At 42.3% G+C, this 22,039-nt stretch overlaps 1 protein-coding gene across 2 annotated transcripts; it reads right to left on the reverse strand.

Annotated features, from left to right (window-relative positions):
• Positions 1–10,411: 10,411 nt before the first annotated feature.
• Positions 10,412–16,853, reverse strand: NKX6-1 (NK6 homeobox 1). 2 transcript variants are annotated; one of them, XM_072623590.1, is made up of 5 exons: positions 16,738–16,835; positions 16,526–16,644; positions 16,142–16,369; positions 13,648–13,820; positions 10,412–11,162 (listed from the first exon to the last, which is right to left on the reverse strand). In XM_072623590.1, the coding sequence occupies exons 1-5, from the start codon at positions 16,833–16,835 to the stop codon at positions 10,911–10,913; spliced, it is 870 nt and encodes a 289-aa protein (XP_072479691.1). In that variant the 3' UTR covers positions 10,412–10,910. The 2 variants fall into 2 exon arrangements, with proteins under 2 accessions (XP_072479691.1, XP_072479690.1); XM_072623589.1 differs by having other exon boundaries at positions 16,142–16,853.
• Positions 16,854–22,039: the final 5,186 nt, after the last annotated feature.

Raw genomic sequence — 22,039 nt, forward strand, 5'->3', positions numbered from 1 at the left:
AACATTTGGACCTACTTTACAAGAAAAGCTGTTCATAATACAGACTCACAACTTCCTTTCCTTCATATAAAATCACCTTTTATTTGTATATGGAAATACTTATCCATATTATTCCTCAGTTGACGGACACCTCTACAGTTTCTAGTTCTTAGCCAGTTAAAAAAAAAATTTTAAAACTGCTCCGAGTTTTATTGTACATATTTGTCCTTTTCCTTTCTTTGATCTCTTTCCTTGTATCAGTATTGCTGAGTCAAAGATTATATGCAGTCTAATGAATTGTGGAGGTGGGTGGGTGCAAAGTTCCAAATTGTTTTCCAGAATGGACCAGTTGATATTTCCACTGAGTGTTCAATTTTTTTTCCCAAAGCCTCCCAACAATTATTGAACTTTGTTTGTCATTTTTTCCATTCTTCTAGGTTTGAGGTGGAATCTCAGAGCCCAAATTTTTCAAAGTAAATATTGCAGGTAGATTTTCCAGAATGAAGCTCTGAATTTCAGGTTTGCAGATCCTTAGATGTAGTCTGGAGGAGGTCAGAGAAGACCCAACAGCATATTCTATTTTGTTTTTAAATGCTTAGCAAGTGCTTGCTATATATTCCATTACATGCATAATAAAACAGCTGTACCCAGGAGAGTGATGTACATTACTACAAATAGCAATTATGCTAACTTTTTTTCTTTTAAATTAACTGTTTTATAGTCCAAAGAATAAATTTATAATGATACTCTGATTTTTTTCTCCCATTTCAACCATAAAAAAGAACCTTTTCATTACTTACATCTCTTTCTTACATGCACAGGGCTTATCTGTTTACAGCTATCCAAGGACTAGTTACTTGTAAGGTCAAAGTTAGGATAACTTTCAAGAGTCATCTATTCCATCCCCCTTCCTTCAGGAAGGAGTACGACAGATAGATAATCTAGCCTATCCTTAAAGATAGCTAGAAAACGTGAACACTTCTTACGTCCAAGCACGTGTCCCTGGTAAAGTATTCCTCTTGGGATCTGTGCCTAAATACAATCTGATGCAAACACCACTCACTGACTAATCTAGAATCTTTGAATTATGGCATAGTGTAAAGAAACATTATATTCAGTATTGGAATACTGAATGTGAATCTCAATTCTACCAGTCCCTACCTCGGAGGCCTTGGCCAAGTACTTTTCCCATTCTGAACCTCATTTGCCACATTTATAACAGGAAAGAGTTGAATTAATAAAGATTTGTAGGGTTGCTTCTGGCTATAAATCTTCTTGTTCCTAACTCATTTCCTTTCTATGTGGTGACATGTTAGTTTACAAAGCAATTCCTGCACATTTTATATTTTGACCTCATAACAATCTTTTAAGATAGACAGGACAGGTATTCAATATCTCCATTCTATGGGAAATGAAGCCTGAGATGTCCAATGACAGAGCAGTAGTAGAAAGAACACTGAATTTGAATCTTGCCAAAGCTCTCTTTGTGGCCCTACAAAACTTACTTTCCCTCTCTGGACCTCATCTGAAAAATGAGAAAGTTGAAGGAAAAGATGTCTAAAAGTGTCTTCCAGATCTAACTCAGTAATTGTTGTTCAGTCTTTTACATTCTGTCATGTCTGATTCTGTAACCCCATTTGAAGTTTTCTTGACAAAGATACTAGAATGGTTTGCCATGTCCTTTTCTAGCTCATTTTACATATGAGGTACTGAGCTGAAGTGACTTGCCCAGGGTTGCACAACTAGTCAGAGTCTGAAGCTTGATTTGAACTGAGGTCTTCTTGACTCCAAACCCAGCACCCTATCCACTTCACTGCTTAGCTTCCTTAATAATACTGACTAGCAAATTCCAGAATTGAAATCCAGTCTCTTGATTCCAAATTCAATGTATGATCTATTCAAATACTCAAATATTCTTCCATATGTTCTTCACAGATGATTCACCCAACTTATTGGAGGCCCTCCTCCCTTTTTCCGGACATTGAGAGGGTAACAGTGGCACACCCCACCTGGGATGTCTCTCCCTCCCTGTTACCAGATCATTTTCTCTTCCTAGCAAAAGCAGTATGGCAGAAACTGGGCACAAACCAATATCTTACACCATTTACCAAGACAAAGTCAAAATTTATATATGACCTAAATATAAAGAGAGATATTATGAGATAATTAGAACATGGAACATATTACCTAACCTATAATTTTTTGATAATGCATTTTACTCTTAACTTCTTCATGCTTCCTTATTATTTACATGGTAATATGCCTGCTCAAACCCACCATATGCTGGTCATATGATAATTTTTAATTCTTGTTCTTTCACATTTTGTTGTAAATTATTCCAGCAATAACAACAGTAGAGGGTCTCCACCTTTCCTATCCAAAAAAACAATTGGTTCCCTATGTTGGCACTTGCTACTCCAGTCCTCCTGTGGGAAATGCAATCCTTTCAGTTCCGCTATGCCTAACCCTTCCAGAGGTCTAGAAAACTAGTAACCAGAGTTAACTTGTTTCCCTTTTTCTTCATATTTCCTTTGTTCTTGATCAAATTCTGGTGTCGCTCCTGCTAGAAACCTCCTGGGTGTCTCCTAATGGCCAGAAGCTGTCCAGTAGACATCTTCCCCCAACAATGACTGCACTGGAAGGACAGAAACCAAAGAGAAGTGCTGATCCACCATTTCTGGTCATGTTTTTCAACTCTTTCTATAAATGCTCTCTCTTTTCTTACCCTTCTTAATGTGAAAGGCACTTCAGAAAGGAGGTTGGAAGAAGGAAGAAGAGAAAATGTACATCAATTAGCATGTAATGAAATGCTAAATCCTGGAAAAAGTAAGGCACTAAGACCTTTCCACTTAATTAATAGTTGACTTTTTTTGACTTATAGGATGATTTTCTTCTTGTGACTTTCTCCCCTCCTTCCCTTCCTCATCAGCCTAGAAACAAAAAACATCTTCTGCTGGTATCTTCCTCTTCATCCTTTCCTCCCTCCCTCCTACAGTTCTTTGGAAAAGAAGGTTATCTTCCCAATTTTCACATAAACTACAATGCCTTATCTGTTGTTGATGTGTGTGTAACTGTCTCTGTGTCTCTCCCTCTGTCTATCTTTCTGTCTGTCTCTGTCTGTGTGTCTATCTGTTTCTCCCAGAAACTCATTGGAAATTTAGTATATCACATATATCATTCCATATTCTGTATATCATCAGATAATGACTGTATATTATAAAATGTGGGATGAGCAACTTTGAGTTTCAAACAGGAGGTGGACTTGAGGATGCTAAGGAAAAACATTTTAATCATAGGCAAGCCATGAATAAATTCCTGAAATTATGAAAACAATAATACAGCATTTTCTTCTGTTTCATATTCATGTAACCTTATATTATGGATGCCCTAGTTCTCAAAATAATTCTTGTAATTAGACATGAAAAAAGCCTTATTCTAGAGGTTCACTTTATTCTTGCTTACCTTTCCTCCAAAGAAGTAGTTTGGCTTGAAGAAACAGGATATACTCCTCCCTTAGTTTCTACTTTCCCTTTTCCAGCCTCCAGTCTCTTCCAGTTCTAAATCTATGATCCAGATCCAGTTCATAATCTTTAAGTCTCACTGCACATTCATTTTCCATAAACAAATCTGATCTCTTTAGAAAAGTTATGTCCTGTACATTCAGTACTAAATTAGGGAGTGATCTGATGTTGAATCTCCCTCAGCCACCCTCGTGGCTCTGAAGAAATTTCTCAAACCAAACTAAGAACATCCCAAATACAGTTTGAGAATAGTTCTCAAAAGAATTTCAAACTACTAACACCTACATGAAAAGTTGCTCCAAATCACCAGTAAGAGAAGTATGTATGCATATACAGTCTCTGGGATTTCACCTCACACAACAAAAGGGACAAAGATGACAAAAGACAGAAATTATCATTATTGTAAGGGCTGGGAGATGAAACAGATCCGCTGATCATTGAGCATCCGCTGATGCTAAATAGATGGAGCTATGAATTAATTAGTCTGGCCATTCTGGAAAATACATTGAAATTATGAGTGAGGGATAGCTAGATCATTATTTAAACCAGAAATTCTAGTGGTAGGCATGTATCCCCTCTCCCCCCCCCCCCCAAAAAAAGGGGCATAATGGAGGAAGGGAGTCACACTTACAATGAACAGTTATAACAATATTTTTTGTAAGAAACTGGAAGCAAAGTGGGTGCCCACCAGTTGGGGAATTACTAAACAAATTGTGGGATGTTGATTTATTTTTTAATATGAACCTGTGATTTCCGCGGTTTAAGGATAATGATGATGATTTTTGCCCAATGAGGAAACCATATCAACCAATATAAGCCAGCAACTACTGTGTAACCTATAATATGAAAGAGGTTCCTGGGACTCAGAAATAGCGATTTTCCCAGGATCATGCAGCCAGTATGTCAGAGGCCAAACTTTAACTTAGGTCATCCTGACATTGATTCACTATCTCTAGGACCCGCTGCCTCTACGAGTACATAGAATATTGTCCTATGGGTAGAGTATGAGAAATTCAGAAAAATATTTAAAAATTGACCCGTACACATACAAGGTGAGGTAAGCAGAACCAAGAAAAAAATATATACAGCAGTAATAATAACAATATAGAAGAGAACAGCAAATAACAGAAAGCCTAATCCTATCTGATTATGGTAATCAGTCTCTATCTGGAGAGGAGATGGGGAAGTGAATTCTTTTCCTACTCCGAGAGGGGGAGGATTATAGGTCTAGAATGCTGCAAGTAATGTCTGTCAGTCTTTCCGTCCATTGTTTTTGTTTAGCTTTTTTTCTTTGTTTACAAGAGAAGGGGATGTGGAGAGGGAAGATGGCTGTGGTATGAATAGGGGGAGAGGGAGTCAATAGACCTCTTTTTTAAGTATTGAATGTGATTTGGTTAAATAACTTCGGAAATTCGCTGGTTGACTGCCCTCTCAAAAGCCCCTGCTCTCGTTTTCACGATGAGAGGAAATTCGTCTCAAGTAATAACACAGTTATAACTTGCCGATCAGCAAAGTAGAGTATTGTTCATCATTTCGGACACTGTTCTCCACCCTAAATAAAACCCTTCTCTTCGACTAAAGAAACGGAATCCCCCCCTCCCCTAAATTATGCAGATCAGGTTTCTACAGTAATCAGATTCACCAGATAATCCTCAGCTTTACGCTTGATTTTGCCTGTATAGCCAGTAACTTGAGTGGGAGGGTAGTTCTTTACTGGTTGTAAAATTCTTCCCCCCAAATCTGTCCACAGTGCTGAGAAAGGAGACTTCTCCTGAAATAATACCCTACCGTCAATCTCTCCCTTTTGATTTACGTCTTGCTCGCTCTTAAAACCCTAGAGTAGCAACAGCTCAGGGTGGACGTCACTGCTGAAGTCTGCTGTCTTTCAGCATCCAGGAATATAGATTTCGAAAGATATCCCTAGACCAGTTCACAGAATTTGGTCGCACTTTGAGGGAAGGCGAGCTCCTTAGTGCCCAAAAGTAAAGCAGACAGAGAGGTGGAGGGCTGGAAGAGTTAAAACTGTGAAAAATCCACCATGTTAAAACTCAAGAGAACTTCTTTGTCTTTCCAGGACCCCAACTTTTCTCACCAAGTTTTACATTAGGGAGAGGAGAGTTTATATACTGTATACATATATGTGTATATAGGCAGATAGATAGATAGATAGATAGATAGATAGATAGATAGATAGATAGATAGATAGATATAGATTTAGATATAGATATATACACACATATGTATATACTTTATATATTCATTTTCTACAGTTGTGAAAGAGCTGAACTCTAGAGAATATACATTTCAGTGAAGATTGCAGACTTCCAGAGGAGAAAATACACACTTTCCAATGGGTATGGGGGGTGGGGAGCGGAAGCACCTCACGCACAAACTGAATTTCAATCAAAGTTTGAATGGCTGGGGTAGGGGGCGGAGGAGAGGCTTGAAAGAATGCTTGTGTTAGACAAAGCTGTTCGGATTAACCTAAAATGGAAGTTATAGAGTCAATTTGCTACTTATCTCTGGTATTATTACCCAGCCCCATTGTCAATGATTACCAAAGGAGTTAGTCTTCCCTAAACTTCTGACTACTAGGAGTTCCTAAGCAGAATTTCACTGACCTCTAATAAGCCTGAGCGTGCGCATGTGAGCCTGCAAGAAAATAATAGAAAAGAGGAGGATGGGTAATGGTCATGAGAAAGTCTATGACCATTATGATCCGGGCAGTGGTCAAAGAGATGCTGCTGGTGGCGGTGATGGTGGAAACTAGAGACAGACGCAATACACAGGAGCACAGCTCTTCTTCCTAAATTGCTACATGTGGTCCTGCCCTTCTGACCTACAAAGGATTTTCGATACCCTCTTAGTCACTGATGCGCTGCAAGACTAAGGAAGAGAAGCTGGCCTGTCTCTTCCACCTCCAGATGTCCGCGAAAACACCCTTCTTTCATTACTCCCCCTTGTGCTACAGAAGTAAAGACAAACCCATTGCTCAGTGGTTCTGAAAACCATCAAGCGCGATATAGGGTTCTCGGAAAGAAGAAGGGGGCTTTGAGAGACTGAGCATGCTCCTTACCTGCAATGATTCCTCCACCTGGGAACTGAACTGAACTCGCATATCGGGTCTATCCTCGTATTCAGAATCATCCTGGATGACCTTGAGAAATACTTAGGGAGCTAGCACCCATTTTGCCTTATGTCTCTTTACTCCTAACCCATCCATTCGCGTCTCGCCTCCCAACCCCCAACCCCAGGCATCTAACTGAACAACCATGACCCACCTCTCCCCTGACACAAACCTTTGTTTCTTTTTCTTGTTTTGTTGCACAACGTCAGCAAAACTGTTGTGGGGGGCGGGAGGGTGTGCTTAACAGCGACTACATATTCCGTTTTTTTTTTTTCTTTAATCGGCAGCGTTTTAACCTCAAATGACAGGTAGATAGCCCTGAACGGAACACTATATATTAGATCTGTTACAAATAGTCATTAAAATTCTGGGTCCAAGTGGCTATAGGTTCTTATTCTTCTCCTAAGGTCTAATTTATTCTCTTTGGAAAATGTTTAAATCTTAGTTGATATCTTATTTTAACATCACTTCTGTTTCTGAATTTGCTCCTCCTCTACCCAGGGAAGTCTCCCTTGAAAAAGATTTTAAAAGAAAAAAAATTAATTCTTGCCCACTGTATGAATTTATATTAATAAGCTATTTTTTTTGTTAATACACCTGACAACAACGAATCAAATTCATTGCGGCTTCTTCCTCCGACCTCCCCCCACCCCATTCTAGTTTTATGACAACTTCTGGTCATCTCCCCAGAGTAAATTAACTACAAAGTAACTGAGACCATCAGCTGGAGTAGAAAACACAAAGAAACTTGTTCTGATAGCACTAACCTAATCCAATTCACAGATACACATCTCACACTGGGTTATCTATGCACTACCCTTTTCCCCACCTCCCTTCCACTTCCCTATACTTGACTGAAGCATTGCAATCCTGGCCAGCCCGTCACACATGATGGCAGATGGTCTCAGTTTAAAGTTGCTGAAGTTCCTGATATGTTAAGTCCTTGGGAGATTTGAGAGGCATCTTTTGCTTTTGTTTTAGGATGAACATGATCTCTAGTTGTTCTTCCTACAAAAGTCAGCTGCATTTATTTATTCCACTTTTTAAATTTTTCAGTCAGATATATTTTAGATTGGGTTATGGATTCTTATTTTCTTATTGCAATTTTAATCATTTTGATAGTGGGGTTTGGGGTAAGGAGAGGCTTGTTGATTTTTCAGAATGAATGAATGAATATATTTTTTAAATTAGTAAAATCAGGATCTATTTTGTGAGAATGGTGGGAGTGACTTCAGAACAATGCTCCTCTATCACTGTCTCAAAACCCAGAAGAGTATAAAGTTGTACTCACTATTTGGATGGAATAGTATGAATCATGATGGACAGTGCCACTAGAAAGAAATCGTCATAGCAAAAATCTCCTTAAAATAACAACTGTCTTTAATGCACAAAGACAGAAACATCCCACACTCTGGCCTTTTCACCTTTTTACTATAGGATGCTTAACAACCTAGTGAATAGTTAGGAAGGTCTAAGTAAAGTCTCAGGGAAAGACCTAAAAAGGTTGGGGAAATGAGTAACCTTTCCTCTTTCTGTAGTTAATAAATAGTCTGTACGATATTTTCTGCCATTCATTTCCAATTTTCCTACTACTTTCATTTCTGGAGGGGACAAAAAAATACACGAGCAGTACTTTCTATATTTTAAAATGTTTGATGGGAGAACCTATTTTTTTTTTTAAAGCCTCTCTTCTCTTCCCCTTTTTTTTCTCCTTCTCTCCAACTCATTAACTTTAAAAAAAAAACCTTAAATGTATTTCATTTTTTCTTATGTTTTGTTGAAAAGAAATCAGACGAAAAGATTCCTAAATGGTATCCGAGCTTGTTTTCTGTCAAGCTATGTTTCTTTAATGTGTCCCTGTCTGCCCGATCCCCAAGTCGCAAGTAGAATGAAATCAGCCTGCCTCACTCATCTTTCCACAGAAAAATGTTTAACCCAGGAAGAGATGAGACAGCCGCAGCCGCTCAGGGCCCGGTTGCCTGCTCCTCTGACTTCGTGTTTGACTGAGCATTCTATCTTAGATATATGGAAATGAGTACTTCCCGGAGTCCTCCTGGGACAGTCTCGGAAGGAGGCAGGGAGGGAGAGAGGAAGAGAGAGAGAGAGAGAAGAGAAAAAGCAATCGGGAAAAAATTAGACATCGCAGACATAAGATATCATTCTGAGTCTTTCAAAGGAACCTGATGGACGGGGCTGGGTTTCTTTCATCTTCCTAATCCACATATCCTGGAAATGTGGCTTCACCACCACCACCCCCCAGCAAAAATTAAAGAACCCCTGGGAATTCGCTAAAGAAACTGATCTGAAATGGTATTTTTTTTTCTTTCAGTAAGCTTTATTATTTGAGATCTCTGATGAGATCATATGGTCTGTACCCCTCCTTTCATGAGAGGCAACAGACGACTTCCAACTGGTTTTAAATGATTTATCCTTTTAAAACAGAAAGTGCATTACATTGAACTGGTTTAGCAAAGGAGGTTTTCTTCTCTTTACAAACCGAATTTTTATATAAATTAATAAAGGTTAAAGATGCTAATATACCATGATTATTAGCTTAAAAGGAAACAATTTACATATTCTCTAGTATTCTTTATGATACAAAAACACACTTCAAATTCAATTACAGCAACTAAATGGATTCTTATATTTCCGATTGAGAGTGGTTGCAACACTTCCCAACATCTACTTTAACACGCATTTATCGGAAAGGAATGAAATTAAAACACAAGCTATTTTATTCTGTCCTTCTCCAATCCCCTTTTATTATCACTAATAAATAGCAACAAACCAACGTCTGATTTCAGAATAGAATGAGAGTGGCAGGGCTGTGGCCCATCAGAGATTGAGCAGACCTCAGCTGTAGCTGGACTCCATCTCATAACTGGTGTCCTTATATTGGGAACCTGGGCAGGCATGATTGGTGTACGCCTGTTACTCTGCTACTGGGGAGGTTGAGGCTGGTGGATCGTTTGAGCTCAAGAGTTGTGAGCCACAGTAGGGCTAAAAGTGGGTAGGTTTCCAAAGTAAGTCCGGCACCCATACAGTAAGCCCCCAGGAGCTGCCAAAGAAGGGGCTACCCCGCACAGGCGAAAACTGAGGTGAAAACTCCTATATACGGATCATCAGTGGGATCGATCCATGAGTGAGCCTTGCGCTTCCAGCCTGGGCGAGATAAGAAGACCCTATTGGGGGGAGGGGGAGAAGGAGAAAGAGAGAGAGAGAGAGAGAGAGAGAGTATAGCGCAAATTAAAAGGGAAGGAAGAGGGAGAACGGTAGGAGAAACTTCAGAGGCAGGAGGAGTCAAATTGAAAAAGGGGAAAGCAAAAAGGCGGCGAGAAGGGACGCTTCTCTTTGATATATCTTAAAACACTTTCAAAACTGAAGGGAACATGAAAACGGAACACATCTTAAATTCAGAGGGGGAAGGTAGAACCATACTTTTATACAAAAAAAAAAGATGCTTTACATTTTAAATATTCGCAGTAAAATGAACTTCTAGTCAGTATGACTCACGATTTATTTACAAAGAGCCTTCAACACGTTACTTTAGTTCCAACTGCTGTTTGTGGCTGAGAACTGGTCCCTCTTCCCATCCCGTCCTGCAGCTGGCGCGACTCGGTGGTCCCAGAAGTAGGGCCCAGGCGCTGCAGGCGGCTCCCCTACAATAACAACACTTCCTTCTCCCACTCCCTCCCTGCTTGCCGGGAACAAACAGTAGTAAGAGCCTAGGGTAGGGTGCGGGGGCGGGGAGCCGCAGGGTGGGAGAAAAAGGGCTAGAGGGTGATTGGTGGCTTGGTTCGGTGTATTTGTTTATTTGCTTTGCGTGTTTTGATTTCTCCGAGTCTCTTCCCGTCACTTATAGAGTTTAGAAAAATATACATATACATCTCAGAAAATAGCAAATGTCCTCCCTTAACCGGGGTTGAGTCCTCAGTGCTCTTGGGAGGATTGGGGAGGGTGAGGACTTGGGGTGTCCTGAGGCGGAGAGCCGGCAAAGCGAGAACACTGGGCCGGGTCCCATCCTCTCTGCTCTTTTGCTAGCGGACCAGGCTAGCTCCACCCTGGGCAAAGTGGGTGGGAGGTTCTGGGAGCATTTGTTGGTTTATGAATGTGTGCGTTGGGTGTGCGGTGAACGCGTTGCGGGCTGACACTCTCACCACTAGGGACAGGGCAGGATGAGATTGGGCTGGGCTGGGGTGAAATGAGGGGATGAGGTGAAACGAGGGGATCAGGTGGCTTGGGGCGGGGTGGCGTGGGATGCTCGGGACTGCGCAGTGGCAGCTTTAAGAGGAGTTTTCATTCTCTGACGTGTGCACGAGCAGGCTGCTGCTGCTAGACTTGTGTTTCTTCAGCAACTGGGTGATTTTCTCATCGTCGGAGTTGGGGTCCAGAGGCTTGTTGTAGTCGTCGTCTTCCTCCTCGTTCTCAGAGGCCCCCTTCAGCCGCTCGGTTTCGGAGTCCTGCTTCTTCTTGGCTGTGGCCATTTCGGCTGCGTGTTTCTTTCTCCACTTGGTCCGACGGTTCTGGAACCAAACCTGTAGGGCCAGGAGCACAGGGAAGGAATAGGAAAAGGATGTGTCCAAAGTTTTCCCGCAGAGAGCAGAAAAGCCGGCGGAGAAAAGCAGGAGAGGATAGTGGCGAGAGGAGAGAGAGAGAGAGAGAGAGAGAGAGAGAGAGAGAGAGAGAGAGAGAGAGAGAGAGAGAGAGAGAGAGAGAGAGAGAGAGAAAGGATTTAGAGAGAATATTAAGATTTCCAGTGCAGTTTGTCACTCATAGCGTCACCTATTGACATTCAGCTACCCCTTCCTCTAGAAAGCTAACTCATTTTGCCCGACAGTCTGTCCCTGTTCTTTAGAGTCATCAGTACAAACTTAGAACAGTTGTCAAGGTTATGAAATGTATGGTTGTTGATCTTGTCACCGAATGATTGCTTAGAAGAGTAAAATTAAAATTAGGTGACTAGAAAAAATATGCGGGGGAGGGGGAAAGAGAGAGAGAGAGAGAGAGAGAGAGAGAGAGAGAGAGAGAGAGAGAGAGAGAGAGAGAGAGAATCCTCTCCCTAATTTAATGGGGGGGAGAACTTTCTTCCTCCATTTCACTCCAGCGTTTTGTTGTTATTTTAAATTTTGTAATATATGCTTTTAATTATTTTTTGTTTATTTTCATATTTGGAGGAATTTCAAAACATCCTCAAAAGTTCGTATTGCAGAGAAGAGGAAGTTTTGAAACAGTTCACTGTCGTTTTTCTTCTCCCTCTTCTCCCTTTTAGACATAAGACTGTTTAATTTGTCTAATCGCAGGACTGATTACCCATCCTCAGACTATGTAAATTGCTCTCCTCCCCTCTCCTCCCCTTCCCCAGGATTTAATAAATGTGTCCCTTTGGTAACTATCCTAAAATGCAAAGTAAAAGCTTCTGCTAAATCCCCAAAGTACCCCACATAAACATGCCAATTTATTTCTCGACAACGAGAAGTGTAGGACACCCCTCCCCAAGAAAAAAAAACTAGCATACATTTGCTTCTAGTAAAATTGTTAAAATCTGAGATTGGTTGCCTAAAATTATGTTTTAGAATTATCTAATTTTTCAAATAATCTAAAATAAATTCGCCTAGAAAATGATTATATCTTATCAATTTATCGTTTTGATATTGTTGAACAATTAAAAAAAAAACCCTAGAGGTGTTCAATTCCTAGACAAAAAATTTTCACCAATAAAATGACACAATCCTGGATGAATATATTTTCATCTGAGCCATCAGCAATATGCAATAAATTATAATGAGGCCTGTGAATTGGCCTCTCTTTATGTTTTCCCATCCGTTATGTATTTTATTCCAAGGAGCAGAATTGTGAGGAGAGGGGCTGTGATTTTCATTGTATTGGTGACAATAATTCACTCCTAGCTATTTAGATGGATTTACAGTGACAAATGAGGATCTCTAGGCAACTGTGATATGGAGGTGAACCAACCTCCAAGTGCAAAAATACATTTTGAGTTGAAAGTAGCCTGAACTAATATCCAAATACAAAAGTGTTATTTAAAATTAGTTTCTGGTGATGCTTGTTGATTTTTTTAAAGCCCTGCTGAATGGTAACATTAGCTAATATTAACGATGTTTGGGGCTTTAATTTAGCAAGTAGGCAACAAAATCAATTAAAACAGAGCATCTTAGCAAGGTTTAGAATAAACACACACCCAAAAAGAGACCAGATAGAACAAACCGGAAAAGGAGTGTAAAGAAAAATAAACTTGAGATCTAGTAACCATAATAGTTACTCTATACAATCTAAGTCAATAAGTCACCTCTTTTCCTTCCCTACCCCACTCCCAGATTTCTAAAACTGAAACAGCTGAAAAAGGGAGCCATTTGAAGCCCAGGAATAAGCGAAGCATTCTATTGACTATAGTTAGGGTTGGTTTGCTTTTAAAGATACTGCCAAATGATAATACAGACATTATAACCCACAAAGACCAGACTGATTCTGGTAGGTAGAAAATAATTTCCCCAACTACTAGCTTTTTCTCTCTAAACTTGTCTCAGTCTATCATATTATCTTCATTTCTCACCATAAACATGCATGTCTGATGGTAAACACACACATACACAACACCTATTATTGTTAAAATTATGGTTCTGTACACACTGCAATATGTGCTCCAAGAATAAAACACTGGGAAGGACAAGCTTATACAAGGCTCGAGGTGCCTGGCCATCAGAAGTACCAGAAAGCTTTATGAAGGAAATAAAAAGGAAGTATCTAAAAATAAGCATTACAGATGTTTTGGTAATGCCTTGATTCTCCCTTTTAATGGGATGTTCACTGCTATCCAGATTAACTTTATTTTAAAGGAATGAATTGGGTTCTTTTTTTGTTTGTTTATCCATTGTTTTAAAGGCAGAACTGCTTTGTATCATCTTTGTGCAGACTTTTTTTTTTTTTTTGCTAATTTTCCCTTCTTTTACTACAGTCTCTTCCATGCTCAAGGCCACAACCTTCCCGACTCCAGAAGCTCACCTTGACTTGACTCTCCGTCATGCCTAGAGAATAAGCCAACCTCGCTCTTTCGGGTCCTGCCAAGTATTTCGTTTGTTCAAAAGTCTTCTCCAGAGCGAAAATCTGCTGTCCTGAGAACGTGGGTCTTGTATGTTTCCTCTTTCCATCTTTGTCCAGCAAAATTGAACTTTGATCTGGCATAATAAATGGGAAAGGATGAAGACAGGAGATCAAATAGTTCACCCAAAACATGACTGAACTTTAAAAAAAAAAAAAAAACTTTTTTCTCCTGGGAAAGTAAACCTTGTTCTGTCACCAAAAAAAAAAAAAAAAATCCTGAAGTAGAGTCACCGATGGCCACAATATGTTTCCATTAACTGCTTTGATATCACTTTATTTTTATAATATTTGTCATCATATTCACAGGCAGATCAAATTGAACAAGGGCAAAGGATTGTTTTGCATTATAGAAAGTTTGTCTGAGCCAAATTGGAATAGATACAATCAATTTGAACGACAGGTTGCGGCCAAAAGCCTCTCTAATCTTTTAGTATACATATTTTTCTGCCTTCGATTTATCCCGGAAAATGAATAGAAATAATAAGTAATGTGAATTTGTGTTTTCATTGCAAAAAAAAAATGCTTTTTAGTGGAAAAAAGTCTTGGACTTAGAGCATGGAATCTGGTAGGCTAGGATCGCCTTACTAGCCTGGGATCTTGGGCAAATCACTGAATATCAGTGGGTTTCTATTACTTTAACTATAAAATAAGAAAGTTGGACTGGATCAGGTATTCTTAAACTTTTTTGTGTCATGGCCCCCTGATGAAGCTTATGGAAACCTTCTTAGAATAATGTTTTTAAATTAATAAAGGAAAATATATAGGATTACAAAAGAAACCAATTATGTTGAAATTCAGATATGAAAATATTTTTTAAAAACAAGTCCTAAGAACCTTTGTACTAGATAATTTCTGAGATCCTTTCCAGCTATACGTCTATATTTCTGCGTACTAAATCATCCAAAGAAACCTGTAACTTCATGCGTTCGCACCGAGGGTTTGGTTTGTTTTTGTTGTTAACAGTGCCTTTAAAAAGATCAAACTGCCGGCGTGACGTGGACCTCCCTCTATACGTCTCTTCATCCTTTCTACCTACTTCCAACTATGCTGCTTTTTTCTAAAGTGTTATCTCCTGAGCTTTCGCAACCTATCACGTGTATTCTGCCTCATTAAAAGGACCGGGAACACTCGAGAGTTAAATAACTTGGACGACTCAGACGAATTAAAAATAAAGAAGAATGAAAAGGGACTCTCACTGGGGACACAAAAACCATACGGAAAGCCAAGAGCCTCTCCCTGATCTAGAGAGGGAAAAGTCAAATGTGAAGGGGGGGAGATAGTGGGAGGCAAAAGACAGTTTCTCCCCCACCTCCAAGAGAAGTCCTTGGAGACTAGGTTGTTTCTTTCTGGTGTTTCTCGCTTGCTATTTCCTCCTGCCCCTGTATCCTTATCCCCATTCTTGTCTTTGAAAGTTGGGGATTTAAGCTCCCCTTTATGAAGACAAGGGTTAACTGATTTGGGTGAAAACCAGAAGGGAGAAGAAGAAGAAAAAGAAGCGCGTGAGCTATTCTACTGAACAGCATTTGCAGACTGGAGACAAGTGAACAGAGAAGGAAGCCGTTCAATGTCCTAAGTGGTTGGCTGGAGAGGGGAAACACTAGAAGCAAAGGGCTGTCCTCGATTTAACCATTATTACCTTCCTCTGAGAGTGGCTAGTAGGTCAACAATGGGCTCGCTGGTGGCCAAATTTACCCAGGGCGAGAGAGGGGCGGGGAGGTGAAGGGAGAATAAATGACACCGTGGTTTACATGCAAATAAACACATTCCTCTCTGGGGCCTTCGGTGCAGTCCAACTTAGTGAACTCTTTTGCAGTTCAGTCCCCTGCCCACCCCACCCCCACCCCCCACCAAGGGCCTTCTAAGAAGGGGACTGGGAGGAGTCCTAAACCCGCCATCAGAACCACAGGCGAAGGCGGCCTCTGAGTAAAGCTTGATCAGGTCTTCCACTCCCTGCCCACCCAAGTAGTGTCCATAACCAGGCAGAACTTGAGCGGCCCAGACCCATAGCTTATAGGACTAAACACAGCAGAAAAAGCAGTGCTACACCTACGGCCGATGTATTCTCTGTGTAACGACCCCAACCACTCTCACTCCCAGGCCCTCGCCCTCTCTACCACTCACAAACACACACCTGCTTCTTGAGATTTACCTCCAGTCAGAGGTGAGAGTGCTATAAGAAATTTTAGTGGCTCAGAAAGTCGGGAGCCTAGTTTCAACCCTTCCCCACTCCCCGCCCCCCTCCCATTCCAATTCCCCAGTCTAAGCTTACTTAGTCCCCAGCCAAACTACACAACGTGCAATCAGGAGCGGGCTGGGGAGGATGGGTATGGGAATGAGATCGAAAAATAGCATGGGTATGGGGCAGAGAAGGAAAATTCAGGGAGGCAATACTCACGAGGAGTACAAGCAAGCCGGGCATCTCTCCACGGAGGACTCTGCATCACCCCTGGCCAGAAGATGGGGGTCCGGCCAGGCAGCTCCGCCAGGGGTTTGGGGTACCGGCCAACTGCCGCCACTGCGGCGGCACTGGGGCTGAAGTAGAGGCCTGGGGGAGGCGGCGGGGGGCTGAGGCTACTGAAACGAGGCAGGCCAGCCAGGAGCCCAGCCGGGGAAGAGGCGGCCGCGGCTGCGGCTGCAGCGGCGGCGGCGGCGGCGGCCGACGAGGAGGAGGAAGAGGAGGAGGCAGAGGAGGCAGAAGAGGAGGCAGAGGAGGCAGAAGAGGAGGAGCCGGAGGGCGAGGCAGAGGGCAAGGAGGCCCCCGAGGTCAGGGGCATGGAGGGCCGGCTCAGGATGTCGTTGATGCCGTGCGGGGTGGCGGCCGAAAGCTGCTGCGGGGGGCTGCCCAGAGAAGAGAGCCCCCCAGAGGTCGGGGGTTTGAGGCCAGAGGGGTTATGGACGCCCAAGGGTGGGGAGGGCGAAGAAGACGACGACGACGAGGAGGAGGAAGAAGGAGAAGAGGAAGCCGGGGGCCCGGTGGGCAACGGTGGATAGGCGGCGGGGTACAGCGGGGTCTTCATCTCAGCCATGCTGTGCAGGGCAGCCAGGGGCGGGCTGCTCAGCAGGAACGCGCTCTGCCGGGTGCCCTCCATAGGCCCCACAGCTAACATCCCACCGCTGAGCGCGGAGGCCGGACCCACAGGCTCACAGGGTAGCTTGGAGCCCACAATCCGAGGGGCCCTACAGGCTCGGAGCTCCTCGGGGGGTCGGGCAGAGGGCCGGGGCCGGGGGAGGGGGTGGTGACCCTCCTTCTTGGACTAGCCTGGCGGAGCCGATCCCGAAACTCCAAGAAGAAGAGGAAAGAGAACCCCAGGTTGCTGCGCCCACCCCAAGCTACTAAGGGACCGGCAGTGCAGGGGAAGGGGGCAGCCTTACAAAAAGGGGAAAATAGAATCTCTCTTCCCCAAGTGGTTTCTCTCTGGGTCTCCCTGAGCTTCTCTGCCTCTCTCTTTCTCTCTGATTTCCTTGCGTAAAGAGGAGATCGAGGAGGTTAGTTAGGGTTTAAGTTATGTTGCCCTGGCCGGCGATCCTCTCTTGGGTCTCTTGATTTCTCTCTCTTCTTTCCGCAGACACCGAGCCTCAAAATTCGTTTCTTCTCATCTTCCTCTGGAGAGAGGCCAACAAAAACCTAGTTACCGCTAGTTTAGTACAAAGTTAGAGCCCCAGAGATTCCTCTTTGATGTTAGAAATGGAGATGGGGGCGGGGAGCTCTTTCTCTTTTCTTTGGAAGGTTCAAAGCGTCTCTCTCTTAAGCCAGTTAACTGCGAGCTGTCTTCAGGTAGCGGCACCGTGTCCCCGGCGAGGTGGATCTGCCCGTGGTATGCTCTGTCTCGAAGCTAAGTGGGATACAGCCTCTCAGTGTGTCCGGGATTTCAGCCCTATTCTAGGCAAGTAGCAGGAGGCAGTAAAAACCCAGACGATCACTTTTCCACGGCTTCAACACCTTGCCATGTCCTCGCTTTCTTGATGTTCGGTAGCAGAAAGCTTCGATATCTTTTGGAAAAGAAAAAGAAAGAAAGAAAAGAAAAGAAACCAAAATAAAACCCCTCAACAATACTGGGATAAGAGAATAAAACGGGAAAGTTTGGAGATTTCAGTTACAGCCTAGGTCCCTGCTGTTGGAGCGTTTCCTTTCTCCTTCTTTTCCTGTATTCACTGCAAGCATTACTTTCACAAACGGGTTTGGTAACCAAGGCCACTACCCCTCGAGAGGTTTCCAAAACACGCCCTCTCCTTTTCTTGCCCTTTTCCTTTCCTTGCTTTCTCTCTCCTTTTATCTTAGGCTCCTGTTTGATGAGTCCTTTTCTCTCTCTTAAAACTGTAATCTCTCTCTCTCTCTCTCTCTCTCTCTCTCTCTCTCTCTCTCTCTCTCTCTCTCTCTCTCTCTCTCTCCCTCTCTTTCTCCCCCCCCACTTCCTCCCTTCTTCCTCTCTGTTCCTGACAGTTCAGATGAAGCTCTCAAAGGTAATAAAACATTTGCATCACTCCCTACCTCCCTTTAGCTGGAGGGGGGGAGTGTATTGACTAGGGTGGGGGGAAAAGAGAACTTTGAAAGACGTCACTCAGAGGGAGGAGAAGAGGGAAGAATGGGGAGGGCGTGACCATCGCCTCCAATAGGACTGTGCTCCAGGTGACGACAAAGTAGTTACTGCCAACACTTTGGAAAGGGCCAAGCCTTCTGAATGGCTGAGGAAGAAGAGAAAGGAGGACCAACCCAGATCTTAGGCTGCCAACCTCCAGCTCCAGCCCTTCCTCTTCTCACCTACAGTTGGACTGGACTGCACTGGTCTGGGCAACAGCTGCTAGAAAGACTGTACCCGGAGATTCTCTGGGAATGGCTGGGAATAGATAGATGACCAGGTGACTGTTGCTTGTGGCCAGCAAGTGCTGTCAATAATTGCGTTCAAGAAAATGAAAGGCGGGGGGAGGGAGGACTAGGGAGAGAAATGTCGGAGAGGAGAGAGAAAAGTAAGGGGGAAACAGTCCATTTATGGACTAACAGCTCTTCTCCCTCCACTGTCTTTCTCTCCTCCCACCCCCAACTCAAACACGCACCTCTGGTAGACTGGGGTGGAGGTGGCAGTAGGAGGGACAAGTAAAATGGAGCTAATGGGGCTGCAGACACAGCAGGCGCGACTTGGTCCTATGGCTCTTTCTTTTGAAGTGGTAATTAAGGGCCATCTGAGCTCCCCCAGAATTGTGCAAATTAATTTGTTGCTCTTTAAAAACTATAGATGTCCCTAAAGGCCTCGTGGCCCCAAAGTATTCTCTCTTCCGCACAACTTTCTCTTTCTCATTTCATTCTTGTCCATTTTTCTTTCCATTCTTTTGCCCTCATGTGACCATCACCATCGCAACTGCTGTGTTGACTCAATAAGCTGGACACAAAATAAGCAACTGTGTGTGTGTGTGTGTGTGTGTGTGTGTGAAATGGGGGTCTAGCCATCTGACTGTTTCATAGCCAAGCTAATGGTGTTTCCCTGTTTCTTTTCTCTTTGTTACCACAAGGAGAGACAAAAATTCTTAGGTCTTGGAGTTAGCTTTTAGAAATAGCATATTCCCCACACCCTCGAGCTGCCAGTGGCACTAGAACTTTCGTATTCTTATAAAGGTGTGTCCTGAATGTAACCCTCATCCCTATAAAACTACATATATCTGCCTCTTCTCATCGAAGATGGAGCAAAATGCTTAACTAACCCAAACTATGGTGTCATCTTCTTTAAAAAGAAATTGGGGGTGGGCGGTGAATTCCCAGCAGCTAAGGGCACCGTAGCTCTCCTCATTAGGTCTGGCGCCAGCGGGAAAGGAGCAAAGGTACAGTCAAAAGATCTACACACTTCCTGCGTGAATGTGTGTGTGTGTGTGTGTGTGTGTGTTTAAATTGCCAGCTGTGGTTTGATGGGGCAGAGTCACCACCAGCTTTTTAAGTGAAGTCATGGAGTCAATAGCAAAGCAAATCGATGCAGGTCAAATTGAAATAAATTTAATAAATGAAAGAACTTTGAGAGGAACGTCGGTTGGACTCACTTTGTCTTCCTACTTATATCGGAACTGAAAAGAGGAGAGACTGAGAGGACTGTGCTCAGCATCTGCTCTGACACCACTTGCTTTGGCATCCATTTCAAGATCTCTCCCTCCTTTTTGATAGCTGTCCATCTACTTTTTATGTGCCTGATCTTAGGAGAGGCTCCATTTTCCTGCTTCATTTCCCTCCTTTTTTCCATATCTTTTCTCTTTTCTTTTACTTTTCTTGTATTTATTCTTCATTACTCTGCAGTCTTCTTGCATTAGCAATAGATTTTTTTTTTTGCTATTTCCGCACTTTCCCCATTCCTGCCCATTTTTCAAATTAAAAAAGAAATTTACACCCTGACAAAAAGTAGAAACCTATGTGTTTAGAAATGAAAAAGCCAAAAGACTCTCCTCAGTTTTTGTTGTTATCATTCTAGAAGAAACACCAAATAAAATGCATTTCTGCATTCATAGTAGAAAAGAAAGGTACTGTACATGAAACTGAAGATTTCTATTATTATGTTCACCTTGAGTTTCTTTTTTTTGATATATAATAAGTTCCACCTATAACTTTCAAAGCTGTCCTATCTGTCTATTCTTCTTTCCAATCTCCAAGTTAAAATTTACACTCTGCATTTATGAAGGGATGGACAAGGATCTATAAATGGAAGTTTCCTAGAAGCTGACCGTGTCCCAGATCCAGGTCCTGGGAGGGGTCAAGGAGCTAATCCAAGCATGCTAAACAGCTCAGCCTGGGGGCTCGTAGAGCTTTCTCTGGCTTTGTTGCAAAAGAAACCTTGCCTTTCCTCTCAGCACCTGTGATTTAGATGGTCTTCCCTTAATCAAGCCAAGTCTTGGGTCTGTCAGTGGTTGTTTCTTCCTGTCTTCCCCATTCCCCCACCCACCCTCCCCATTCCCAGTGAATTTGTAGACACAACGAGGGCTTTTAAGCTTAACCCAATTAAGGAAAAGAAGTAGCCAAGCATTGTCCCTAATGGATTCAATTTCAAAGAACAAACCTTGCTTCTTAGATGACTTTTCAATGGTTCTGGCTTTGGCCTAGGACAGTAATATGCATTTTTCCTTCAGTCAACTTTAAATTGAGTAAGTCTCTAAACAGACTCAGGTCAGCACAGACAATAAATGAGTAAATCTGATGGGAATAAAGAATCACTTGGAATAATCTGCTATTTATTATTCATTTAAATAATTAGATTAGCAGAACTTATTAATTATGACTACAATAAATTATAAGGCTCCTTTAGGAAGTATATAGAGGGTGAGAAATGCATGTAGTTGTAGGACTGTGGGAAAAAACATTTATATTAAATAGAGCATATTGAATAAATTTCTCATCTTTCATGTAAGCTGTTATTTGATCTGCTTAGTTATATCCAAGCAGGGATTTAAAAAATAGGCACTAAGATATTTACAGGGCACTCTTGGTGAGTCTCCCTGCCAGATGCCTGTAAGAGGAGAAAAGACTTCACTCGTCCTTAACTGAAAGGGTTAAAAAAAAACCAAAAAACCCAGCAACTCCAGCTCAGAAAGAGCAGTCCCTGAATCCTGATGTGTGTTGGCCTGTTACTGACAGTCAAGAGATATCATATACATTGTCTTTCAAAAGCTTCTGACAGACTGAACTGTTATATGCATCGTCTTTCAAATGCCCTTGGAAAATTAGGACTTTCTTACTTCCAAAACTACTAATGCTACAAATAAAATCTGGCAATACCAAGCAAAACCAAACGAGTTTAAAATATAACCCTTGGTTTTGCTTCCATCCCATCAAATATGTGTATATGTGTCCTTGCATGTGTGTGTGTGTGCATAATATGAAGGGGAAGAGCAGAAGAGGCTACATTTGAAAGTCAATGATTTGCATCTTAGTTGGAAGGTAATGAAAGCAGTTTGACAAACTCCTAGGTGGTAGAGGAACTGCAAGAGTGTAAAAACTGATGGTAGTGATGCATTCCAAGATTTTCTTTGTTGCTTTGGGGAGTAAAAGAAATTACTTCTATTTTTAGTCTGCTGGTCCATACACGGCTGGCCTTATTGGAATTGACACAGGGCACACAGCCCATCCAACCCATAATGTCGGAGAAGTCAATCGCCTTTTTATGATCCTGATCTGGGGTACGAGAATAAACACGCTCAGCTTAGGAAAGCAAAGCTTTCCCAATGAAATAGTTCCTTTAAAAGCAGGCAACTTCAGTCAGGATGCAAGGAGATTGAAAGGCTTTTCTTCTGTGCAAAGTCAAAGGCTTCCTTGGAGTTGCTTCTT

Source organism: Notamacropus eugenii, chromosome 7, assembly GCF_028372415.1.
Source record: "Notamacropus eugenii isolate mMacEug1 chromosome 7, mMacEug1.pri_v2, whole genome shotgun sequence".
NCBI classification, from domain to species: Eukaryota; Metazoa; Chordata; class Mammalia; order Diprotodontia; family Macropodidae; genus Notamacropus; species Notamacropus eugenii.

Coding starts and splice junctions, on each gene's coding strand:
- NKX6-1 (XM_072623589.1), bottom strand. CDS start 16,853: ATGTTAGCTGTGGGGCCTATGGAGGGCACCCGGCAGAGCGCGTTCCTG. Junction 13,821..16,141: donor CCGGCTTGCTTGTACTCCTC/GTGAGTATTGCC, acceptor TTATTATGCCAG/ATCAAAGTTCAATTTTGCTG. Junction 11,163..13,647: donor TGACGGAGAGTCAAGTCAAG/GTGAGCTTCTGG, acceptor CTGGCCCTACAG/GTTTGGTTCCAGAACCGTCG.